General features: G+C 35.7%; 2 protein-coding genes across 2 annotated transcripts in view; both read left to right on the forward strand.

Moving 5' to 3' along the window:
* The window catches only part of METTL15 (methyltransferase like 15), a 269,374-nt gene that overhangs the window by 139,043 nt on the left and 117,767 nt on the right, over nucleotides 1-12,564 (forward strand). The gene's annotated exons all lie outside the window — the stretch shown is intronic.
* Nucleotides 7,650-11,083, forward strand: LOC123252141 (ATR-interacting protein-like). The gene is given in 2 exon segments (XM_044681538.1): nucleotides 7,650-8,879; nucleotides 8,881-11,083. Coding segments are annotated over 2 exon segments (2,589 nt in total). The 3' UTR covers nucleotides 10,240-11,083.

A 12,564-nucleotide genomic window follows, 5' to 3' on the forward strand; every position in this document is an offset into this window, starting at 1 on the left:
TTTCTACTTCAGGATAAAGCATAAGGAATAAAAGGGTACAGCAGGTAACATTTTCTGTAAGTGAAATCTATATGCTATCTATCTAAATGGCATACTTTCCCAAATTGTGGTCCTAGAACCCTCAGGAATCCACAGTTTGTACAATCCTCATTATCCCTACTTTTCCCCACTATGTGTCTTCTACTCTTATTGTATATTGAATTCTTTAAGGGGACTTAGGTCAGTGGCATGGTGTATATGACAGATAAGGCTAAAATAAGAAATAAGAATTTTAGGTATAGTTGATAAATTAAGTAAAAAACTACTATGGAATATACCACACAATAGGTAAAAAGCCCAAAAAGGGGGCCTGATGAGTGCCTTAGTATCTTTGGGGTGAAGATGTTGTTTCTGTTGTTATATAGTCATCTTTTCAGTCACATCTGACTCCTCTTTGGGGTTTTCTTGGCAAATATATTGGAGTGGTTTGAATGTCCTTCTCTAGTTCACATATACAGATGAAATGGAGGCAAATGAGGTTAAATGATTTTCCCAAGGTCACATAGATAGTAAAGGTTTGAGGCTGGATTTGAACTCACATTTTCCTGACTCCAGGCATGACACTATATACTGTACCACTTAGCTTGATGTGAGGACAAAGTTGAGGTGTCTTCATCCAAAGTTCTTCATCAGGCAGGATGTTACATTTTTTTTGTTCCCTCTGTCCTCCCTCTACCCTCAGAAATCTTCTTACTCATTCCAGAAGAATTGTGATCTGCTTTAGGGAGGCTGGAGGAGTGTCCATATTGACTCACTTACAGATCTTTGTGGTAGTAGAGTATGTGTTTTATTGCAGAATGTCTAATTTAATCTTCATTTTAACAGCCCTGAATACAGGTAAGTGCTTTCTGGTTATACTCAATTTTAGTATTTCCTGTTTCAACAACTGCTTTGGAGAGATGATATGAACCAACTTTCACCACCCAAAGTTAAAAGGGATACCATAAATCTTTGAATATTCACACCAGTCATGCATTTTGTCTCCCCCTTCTCACTTCCTTTGCTATTTGAGGAAATATGTAATTTTTTTCATCTGTCTACCTTATTTCTCTCTTGACAAGCTGTTTTAAATTGTGTCTAAAGCTTTGCTAAGAGTAGTCAAAGGGGCATGAATAACCCTATTTCCTGTAAGTGAGTGGGGGTGTAACTCTCAAAGAAGTGATAGCAATGGTTAGCTGCAAAGACTTCAGGAATTCAACTTGTTAAAAAAATAGACTTCTCTTTTCAGTAGCTAACGTCCAAATTTATCTTTAATTCAGCCCAAGAGAGGGGTAGGGAAATTAATTTATCCTAGTAATTCCCTAATATCTTCCCAACATCTTTTGTTGTTAAATTTTCTACTAATGGATTTGGAGGGGAGTATTAAGAAAAAGTAGTTATGTTAAACATTTCTTCTTATTGAAATTCATATTTACTGGCAAATATTCACATAGTACTCCCCTGTGAGGATACTGTGAATTTCAGTAGCTATAGGAGAGGTCATGTTTGTTATGTGTGATACTAAAGTGGATGAATTTCTGAATTTCCAAGTAAGAAAAAAAAGACAAATTAGAAAGAACTAATTGGGCCATTTTAACTGTTGATGATGATCTTTTAGCTTTTTATCATCATGAAAATAATAAAAAAGTATATTATAGTTTGTCCCATTTGAATATTTTCAAATTTCACCTGTACCAAATGACTCTCAGGCATTATTTAACTTGAGAAAGGACAACAGTTATATCAGAGACATATTGAACACTTTGTTCCTTTTCTAGGGAAGAATTTTCTTCTCACCATCCTGTTAAAATGTGCTAAATTTGGAAAGCAGTAGAACATTTTAAGGTATCTATTTTGATGAGATTTTTAATATAAATCTTTAACATGCTTTACATCTTTTTGGTTGGTAAATTGGAGCTCATACCTGAGCATTAGGAGAGTTTCTAAAATGAGCCTGTAAAGTTCCCTTTTTCCTAGTTATTGATTCTCTGCCTAGATATTATAATAGGAAATTTATTGACTCAAATCTCTGCCATATACTAAGGTCTAGAATGTAGAGTAAACTTTTTGAGAAGAAAAACAATATAAGAGGAAACTAATTCCTTCTCCTCTCTTTTGGTAATAGGTTCCAAGTTCTCTAGAAATGGCCAAAGACAATATTTTATTACCCTAGACTTTGGCCATTGGTCCTTGGATGAAGGCAGCATAATCAGCCCAAAAGACTATTTTTAAAACATATTATATATGCTCAGGCCTGTGCTAATTATTGTGAAGGAGACAAAAGGCAGTAGCATTGTAATACGGAAGAAATATAAGACATAGTTTTTGTTCTTAAAGAATTTACAATCCAGGTAGGGAGACAAGTCTACAAGTCATAAGATAAAATATATTCAACTGTGTGGTACTGAGTACAACAGCAGTAGATTTCACAGATGGGAAGATCAGTGTGGGTTGGAGTTAGCAAGGCATAAAAATCTCTATCTGGCCACATGTACTGCTTTTCTGGGATTTTCAGATAAACTTAGGATTGCCCTAATGTCCACATTTCTGTCAAGCCTTTTCCTAGCCAGTAATTCTTACTTTGATATAAGAAGAAATATGGACATTCCATGTCTTAATTGTATAGTTAGTGAATATTTAGAAAAAGAAGTGAAATCACAAAGAGATAGCTTGGCTTCTTTCAGAATAGATCATGTTGAATTAACTACATGATTTTGGAAAAGGTTACTAGACCAGGAAAACAAGAAAATGGTATAAATATAACATGTCTAGATTTTAACAATGTACTTAACAAAGTCTCACTACCTTATTCATGTGAAAATGATGGTGATGTGCTAAATGATAGTTCAATAAGGAAGAGTTAAAAGTTGTTAATTTACTTACCCAAAGAATCACAATTAATGGGCATTGTAAACTAAGAGGGAATTATTTGGGAGAAACCATTAGGAATCTATGCTTTTCAATGTTTTTATCAACAGTTGTGTTAAAGACATGTGTACTTGTCAAATTTGAAATGACACAAAGTTAGGAAAGTAAGCTAACTGAAAGGATGACATAGAAAGAATAAAAATGTCCTAAACGGTACGCAGAATTGAATAAAATGGAATTTAGTAGGGATGAAGTTAAAGTTCTTAATTTGGGTTTTGCAAATAAACTTCACAGTTATAAGATGGAAAAGTTTATTGAGACAGTCATAAACATGCATTTTAATAGTACTAGAGCCTTAATATAAATGCAACTTAGAAGCTAAAAAAGGCTACTCTGAATTTTGCCATATTAATAGAAAGTGTTCAGAATAAAAGAGGTCATCTTGAAGCTTGTTCCAGTCAGGGAAAACATCTGGAGTATTATGTTCAGTTATGGGATTGTAGGAAGAAATTGGTAAATTGGAAATTATCAGAGGAAGATGATTAAGAGAGTAAAGGACCTCAGGCTCAAGCCTAAGGAGAATTAGTGACAGATGCTGGAGCTATTGAGCTTGAGGTTGAGGAGATAATCATCAAATATTTGAAAGGGATACCATATGGAAAAAGGGTTAGTCATGTGTTTGTCCCCAAAGATCAGGATTGGGAACACTGAATAAAGGATGGGAACTCATCCAAATTTACATGAATAAGACTTATTCCCTAACTGATAAGTGGTCAAAGGATATGAACAAAAGTTTTCAGCAGAATAAATTCATTCTATCAATAGCCATATGAAAAAAGGTTCTAAATCACTACTAGAGAAACATGTTAAAACAACTTTGAGGTTCTACTTCATACTCATCATATTGGCAAGGTTGGCAAAAAGGGGAATGACAAATACTGGACAACAGGTACATTAAGACACTGATGGTGGAGCTGTGGATTGGCCTAGCCATTCTGGAAAACAATTTGGAACCATGCCCAAAAAGCTATTAAACTTTTTATGCCCTTTGACTCAGCAACTCTTCTCCTCGATATGTATCCCAGAGAGATCAGAGGAGGAGAGGTGGGACCCATATGCACAAATATATTTGTCAGTTCTCTTTGTGGTAGTAAAGAACTGAAGACTGAAAGGGGTGCCCATCCAATGGAGAATGGATGGACAAATTATGATGTATGAGTGTGATGGAATACTATTTTGCTATAGGAAATGATGAGAAGAACAATTTTATAGAAATCTGGAAGGAATTCTGTGAATTAAGTGAGCTTCTAGAACCAGGAGAACAATTTATATAATAACAAAAACATAGTAAATACAAACAAATTTGAAAAGATTTAGGAACTCTCTCAACACAATGATCAACCACAATTCCAGAGGAATCGTGGTGAAATACATTTCCTACCTCCTCTTAGAGAGATTACTGAGTACAGCTTGAAAGATGGGTTTTCTTGGAGCTGTCCAATGCAGGAATTTGTGTTGCTTGCTTATACATGTTTGAAACAATTTTTCTTTTTGCTTGGGTGAGGAGAAAGTGGGAGGGGGAAGATGGGAAAGATAGAAGAATGTAGATCTTTTTTTAAAAATAAAAAGAATAATGAAATGGGCTACCTTGAGAGATTAGTAGAATTTCATTAGAGGTACTCAAGTGAAACCCATTGTTGGAGACAGAAAAGATTGATTTTCTAGCATATATATTTGGGGCTAGATTCTCGCTGAGGACCCATCAAACTCTGAAGTACTATGATACTATAATGAAAACATATTTTCATTGATTCATGTTTTTGGAGGAAAAATTATTGGAACGTGTTCAGTTACAAGATAAAATTAAAGGTAAAATATGTATTATATGATTTTCTGTACAATGTTAGTATTTTGATTACTTTCATAGCTAGTCACAGAGTGTCTTTATTCATTATTTAATCATTTTATTATGTTCTAATACTGAATTATTTAACCCTTAAGGAATATATTCTGTTGCCCTAAGGCACAGGAAGAAAGATATATGGCTGGTTTATAATGCATTCTGTTTTCAACATTAAAATTCATTTCTTCTCATGCTTATGAATATAAATTTTTAAAAACCAAATAACAAAACTATGCTGTTGAAAACAGATGCCACTTCTTGATTAAGGGCAGAATTTTAGATTATCATTTAATATATACTTGAAAAATATAGTCAAGGCAGAGCCTTCAATTCCTTACTTGGTAATTATTTTCTTTTTATTTAAAGTTCAGTCTAGCTTTAAGCCCCACCTCATTCCCACCCCCTATGTTGTGTATAATGGTGCATTAATAAGGCAAAAAATAGGTCAAGTCCTATTTAGATATTCAGTTCGTGGGTGGAAATCCTTTGACAGGTTTTCTGGGGAAACCTCTAACATGGGAATTGCTACTGAGATTCCAAGAGAATAAGATAAATTCTGTCAGTAGCAATATGTATTACAAATAAACACTTTCACACCCACAAAAAAGAGGTAGAATGAAAAGGTGACTAAAATCTTAAAATTAAACAATATTATTGCAATCTTTCAATGCTGTGAATCCACTTTGTGCTTTTACATTCCATTCAATATGTTCTTTTCACTTTTGTTCATATGGAGATGCTAAGGAATAAGATAAAAAGTAATGAGATACTATCCTTAATCATTTTATGATTCTATAATATTTATCATCATTCTATGATAATTTAACATCTGTATTATTAAGGAGTATGAACTCATATAAGAAGATAATACATGATTATGAAGAATATCACCTCACAAAAATGTGAGTTTTAGGGGTAAGTATTTGAACTTACAGGGAGTATAGTATGAAATTGAATCAAGTCAGATCACTTTAATATCACTTATTGATAAACTGGGAATGATAACAAATAGACGTAAATGGAATATATCTGATCTACCAATGTTTAAAATTTTCTTAAATGGTGACATCAAAAGCACCATGTTTAGACTCCATTAAGCTTGTTTTTGTACTATATTAGGATATGAAAATAGTTCCTAAGAAGATAAAATTAGAGGATATGTGCAATAAACTTTACTAAACTATTTGATCTTGTAATTTGACTAAAGGGAATATATCCCACAGAAATTTTTGACCAGAAGGTAAATGGCCATATGTGCAAAAATGTAAATATCAGCTTTATTTGTGATAGCAAAAAGAAATCTGTAAAACAAAATATGTGTCTGATTATTTGGAATAGTAGATAAATATTTATCACTATAGTGTAATAGACTCTCATCAAGCCATAAGGAATGATTAATATAAAGACATAAAATCACAGATAAACTAAAGAGCTAAGCTCAAAATAACAATATAATATCCGATTAAAAGACTCCTGCTTCTTTATAGAGGTAGCAGCTATGTCTTATATGAAATTAATTGTGGGTGTATAGTTTTTGAATGATTTCTTTATGACTGATTTTAGTATTTTTTTCTTTGACCTGGGAACTCTGAATTTTGGGTATAATAAAATGGTGAGTTTTCATTTCGTGATTTCTTTCAGGTGACCAATTTCTACATTGTTCTCTGGTTTGAAGATATCTGGGTAGTTTTCCTTTATAATTGCTTGAACTATCATGTCAAGGTTCTTTTTTGATTATAGCTTTCAGGTAATTCTAAAATTCTTAAATTTTCTCTTCTCAATCTATTTTCCAAGTCAGTTGTTTTTCTTATATTTCACATTTTCTTGTATTTTTTTACTTTTGACTTTGTTTTATTGTTTCTTGATGTATCATGAAGTCATTAGTTTTCACTTTCTAAATTTTAAGGAATTATTTATATCAGTGAGCTTATCTCTTTTTTTCATTTGGCTAATTCTGATTTTTAAGGAGATAATCTTCTTCAGTGTTATGTACCTCTGTTAATTTCCATAATTTTTTCATAATTTTCTTGTATTATTTTCATTTCCTACCATTTTTCCTTCTATGACCTTTATTTATTAAAATCTTTTTGAAAGTAAAAAAATACCTAGCTACTTTATGAATTCTTTTTGGATTTGATCCAATTTGATCCAATTTATTTTTAGGTCTTGGTTATAAATATTTTCAAGAAATTTTTTTCTTCTGAGTTTTTATCTTAGACTTCCCTGTCATCATCGTACTTTTTATAGTCTGATTCTTATTTTTGACTTATTTTTTGAAGCCCATTTCTTGACTTTGAACTTCATATTAGAATTTGATTCTGCTCTGTTCAACTCAGAAAGGTGAAAGGAGGAATGAGTAGTCTGAACTTCAGTCTTTTATGTCTTTCGGCTTTCATAGCTAGGTCTGGTGTTAACACAGAAGTCCCCTTGGAATCATTTTCTGAGCAGATATTCAGTCCCTTTCATGGCTCAATGTGCTGGATATTACTGGCACTGCCTCCATCCACTGCTGCTACTTCTATGTTTACAAGGTCCACATCCTATTGCCTCGGCCACTTTTAGGTCCCACACATGATGATGGTTCCACTATACTGTGTTCCCACTGAGCCCTTATCACAGTATTCATTGACCTCTTCCTGTCCTCCTAAACTGTGCTGGGCCAAAAAAAAGAATCATAGTGACTTTTTCTTTGTGATCCCATTCAGAATTTGGTTAGACTCAATTCAGTTGAAGATTTTTTTAAAAGTTGTTTAGAGGGTTGTGTTAAGAGAGCTCTGTAAAAATGGTCACTCCAGAGCCGCCGCGGCAGAACTGAGCCAGCCCTACAACTTACCACGGAAGAATCTTCGGGGTGTCAACAATGGCAGGGAACTCGGGGAACTGCTACCTGGGGAGCAAGAAGAGAACCACTTCGGAGCTGCATGGGCTGCACCCACACCATGGCAGAGATAACAAGGAGGATCTTCCAAGGGTTTCTCCACCTAATAAACGATCCAGAAGTATTGATGTTACTGATTTCAAGGAGACAGAAGATTCCTTTGGATACAATGAAGAGTTTACAGCAGATGATTTGGAAGAAATTGATATCATTGCATCCCAAGCTTTAACTCAAAGTTTAGACTGTAAGGTCCAATTGAACACAAACCCTACCTTAAGTTCTACTTCCTTCTCAACTGCTAGAAGCTGCAGTCAAAGTGTGGGACATTTGGAACTTCCCAGAAATGACAGCACAGCAAGATACTCCCTTGGAATCCCTAAGTTTCCTGAACAAGATGGAATGTCCAGAAGTAAAACTCATTCAGAGAAAAGCAGAGAAAGGATTCTAACTAAATATATTTCTGAATTTGAAAGACTTAAGGTACAACATGAAAAACTAAAGGAAAAGATGAAAACAATGCAAGAAGAAATCCTCATTAAAAATGGAGAAATTAAAATCTTGCGTGATTCATTGCATCACACAGAGTCCAATTTAGAAGAGAAGAAACGGTCACATTTCCTTCTTGAACAGGAAAAAATTCAGGCCCTCAATGACAAAGAAAAGGAATTCTCCAAAAAGCTCCAGTCACTGCAGTCAGAACTTCAGTTTAAAGATGCCGAGATGAATGAATTGAGGACCAAGCTGCAGAACAGTGGAAAAGCCAGTAAAGCCACCACTACTCTGTCCATCTCCCATGTCAGTCCTAGGAAAAGCCCTTCCAGAGTTATAAAGACAGAGGCTTGTTCTCCACAAATTGGAAAATCATTTTTTCCTACAAAAGAGTCCTTCAGTGCCAGAACATCCCCTCCCCATCCCAGCCTATTGTCAGCGCAGTCCTGTGTCATGGCACTCTCCTACAGAGAGGATAATAAAGCCCACAATTCAGGAAATGAATCTGTAAAACAGGAGGAGACACAGAAAAATTTTATTCCCAGTTGTCTTCAGCGACCAAACACTCAAGGTTCTGTTTTGATAAACTTGCTTCTGAAGCAGCCTTTGACCTCAGGGCCATCCCTAAGTCTGTGTCATCTTCTGAGCAGTCATCCTGAAGTCCCTGCTGGCTTATTCCAGCCTCCAAGATTGGGCAGTACTTCATCAGGAATGTCAAACATTTGGAACCACATGTTCTCGAGAAGAGTCATTCTCTGCCTCGTCCCTGAAAGAAGCACAGAGCCTGGCCACCACAGGACTAAATCTAATTGCCAGGGACGATGGTTCATTTGATGAAAGCCTTACGGAGGGGAACAAGAGAGCATCTCAGGTCACTCAGCTTTGCCAACTTCCAGGGGCTGTGCACCTTCTCCCACTTGTGAGGTACCACATTGACCTTTATTGCCAGACTCTGCAGGCTGTGGCCACAGTGAAAAGGAGTAGTTCTGGGGACTCATCAGCCTGCTCCTCTCGAGTGAGCACCAGCGTGGAATCTAACACAGAGGATTCCTTGTTAACTCTGGAAGGGTTCACTATGGTAGCACTCAGCATTCTTCAGCACCTGGTGTGTTATAGTGGGGCTGTTGTTCAAACACTACTGTCAGAAGGGGGGAGAAGAGATGCTACTGATGGAGAGGATCCTGTCTTAGGAGAGAACAAGAAAACTATGTGCAGAAGGAGTCATGAGAAGATATCAGAAAACCCTATGGTGGAAGAACAACTGGCTGAAGCCCCAGAGGAGACCTCAGATAGCCAGGACCAACATCCATTGCTGAAGATGCTCCTCTACTTGTTGTCTTTCTCCTCTACTTCAACAGGTCACCTACAAGTTCGAGTCCTAAACCAGTGCCTTAAGGTTTTGGTGAAATTAGCTGAAAACTGTGCTTTTGATTTTTTACCCAGGTTCCAGTGTGTGCTGAATAGCCATGGGTTGCTCCAGTGCCTTTCCTCAACAGCCCATCTGTCAACTGTCCTCCTGACTATTCATCTTCTGTCCCTGCTTTGTGACCATAAGAAGTTAGCTCCTCAGCTCTGCTCTCAGTCAGAAACCTGTCTTCTCCTTTTGCTGTATATGTATATCACATCAAGGCCAGATAAAGCAGTGGTGGAAACACAGTGGTTTCAGCTGGAACAAGAGACTGTGTGGTTCCTGGCCAAGATGATGCAGAGTCCTGACTCTCCTATTGCCCTTATAGGATCGGACTGCCAGTGCAGCCTAGAGGTTGTCAAAGCACTTATAGTGATGCTCCACAGACAGTGGCTGACTATTTGGAGATTGGAAGGCCATGTACACACAGGGCAGAGGAAGCAGATGGTCCGGTATCTCCGGGACACCTTGTTATTATTGCACAGTCTGTCTCAGAGAGACACACTCTTCCATGTGCACTGCATGGATGTTCTTCACCAGTATGACCAGGTGATTCCTGGTATCCAGGCCCTCCTTCGAGGCCTCCCTGACAGGACAAACTATGAAGAGACAGCTCTGGAAGACCTGTGCCGAACAGAACCAGACCTGGATGACCCTAACGTGGACCCTAGCTAAATCACAAGGTGGTACTAATGCCACCAGCTTTTCAACTTTAGACATGAATTTTATAGAGAAGTTTTAAAATTTATACCAACTTATTAAAGACGAATGAATGTCATTGACAATTCAAAGAATATTACCGATGGTAGTTTTTAATCACTTGTTTCTGGATCCTTCCTTACCTAATTCTGCATTTGGAAGAACCTCTGAAAATGGATTAATAAATTGTAAAACCTCAATGGGCAAAAAAAAAGAAAAAAAAATGGTCACTCCACATTATATTGGCTCTGCCCCATAATAACAATTTAAAATCAACACTGGAAAACAGAAAAACTATAGTCAATTAACATTGTTAATACCCTACCATAAAAGTTGAAAAACATGTCCTTCCTTTCTGTTAGTAATAGATGATCCTCCCCCTGACCATCTCTCCTTCCCACACTCCTACCAGGAATATGTTCTATAAAGGTGCTTGTTTAGGTGTTTATTGGGAATCATATTTTGTGTCAAAACAAAAACTATCAATATTTTTTGAAAGATTAAATTTGGAAGGGTAGTATTTTTAGACAAAATCTATGATTGAGGAACTTAGGATTATTATTTTTTCTTAATAGAAACAGAATAGAAAAAAGAATAAGAACCCACTTTTGTATCTTTTGTCTCTTGACAAAATGTAACTTTAAAGAATATCCACTAACAAGGTATCTCTTGCATACATATAGTCACATAAGAGAACATGACAGATGCAACTAGAATAAAAAATAATTATAACTGAAGGGACCTCAGTAGACAGTCTAACCCATGCTCCAAAAGAATTTTCCTTATGACATGTATGACATCAGTTATTTATCCTCTTGTGAACAACTTCCATCCACTGAAGAGAATGTCTTTCCTATTTTTTCTGGGTTCTAGATTAAGTATCTCCATTTCTGGAAATGACCTATCATGGAGAATGAAATTGGAGTCCTTTATAGGTGAGATGAGATATCATCATTCAAGTCTTGAGAGGTAGAGGTGGGACATGGAATATTGTTTATGCTGCAAGTAAGTTAAGGTGGCTAAAACACAGAATTTACAAGTGGGAGCATTATAAAATCAAACTGAAAAGATAATCTGTAATCTTATCAGGATAGATTTTCCATATGAAAGTAAAAAGTTTGTAATTTATCCTAGTGGCTGTAGAAAGTGACTGATGTGTCTAAAGAAAAGAGAGTACATGGGAAAACTTAATATCAAACTGGAAACTAGGTATATATATATATATATACACACACATATATATATATCTCAACATCTCACACAATATATCATGATAAGGTCCAAATGAGTCCATGATTTATATCATGATAAGGTCCAAATGAGTTCATGATGTAGACATATAGGGTGATATCATAAACAAATTAGGAGAGCATGGAATCATTTACTGTCAGATCTATGGATAAGGGAGGAATTTATGACCCAGCAAGAGATAGACTACATTATGGAATGCAAAGTGGATAATTTTGATTATACTAAATATAAAAGGTTTTACACAAATAAAACCAATACAGCCAAGATTAGAAGGAAAGCAGAAAATGTGGGGGTGGAGAACTCTTACAGCACAGTTCTCTGATAAAGACCTTATTTCACAATTGAGACCAATTCAAATTGATAAAAATAAGAGTCATTACCCAATTGATAAATGATCAACAGATATGAACAGGCAGTTTTCAGAAGAAGAAATTAAAAGTATTTGTAGTCATATGAAAAAAATGTTCTAAATCACTGTTGACTAGAAAATGCAAATTAAAATAACTCAGGTACCAACTCACACATCAGATGGTTTAATATGACAGAATAGAAAAATGTTACAGGGAATGTGAAAAATTAGGTACACTAATGCTCTAATGGTGGAGTTGGGAACTGATCTAGCCATTCTGGAGAACAACTATGACACTATGCGTACTCTTTGACCCAGCAATACCATTACTAGATCTGTTTCCAAAGAGATCAAAGGAAAAGTAAAGGTACCCAAATGTTCAAAAATATTAATAGCAGCTCTTTTTTTGTGGTGGCAATGAATTGAAATCAAGAGGCTATGCTAATCAGTTGGAGAATGGATGAACAAGCTGAGATCATGAGTTTAAAAAAATTACTATTGTGCTGTAAGAAATGATGAGCAGGTTGGTTTCAGAAAAACCTGGGAACTTTTACATGAACTAATGCAAAACGAAGTGGGCAGAACTAAGAAAACACATGTGCACAGTTAACAGCAGTACTGTACAATGATCAATTGTAAATAACTTAGTTATTCCCCACAATACAACGATCCAAGAAAATTCCAAAGGATATATAATGAAA

Source organism: Gracilinanus agilis, chromosome 6 (assembly GCF_016433145.1).
Source record: "Gracilinanus agilis isolate LMUSP501 chromosome 6, AgileGrace, whole genome shotgun sequence".
Taxonomy (NCBI): domain Eukaryota; kingdom Metazoa; phylum Chordata; class Mammalia; order Didelphimorphia; family Didelphidae; genus Gracilinanus; species Gracilinanus agilis.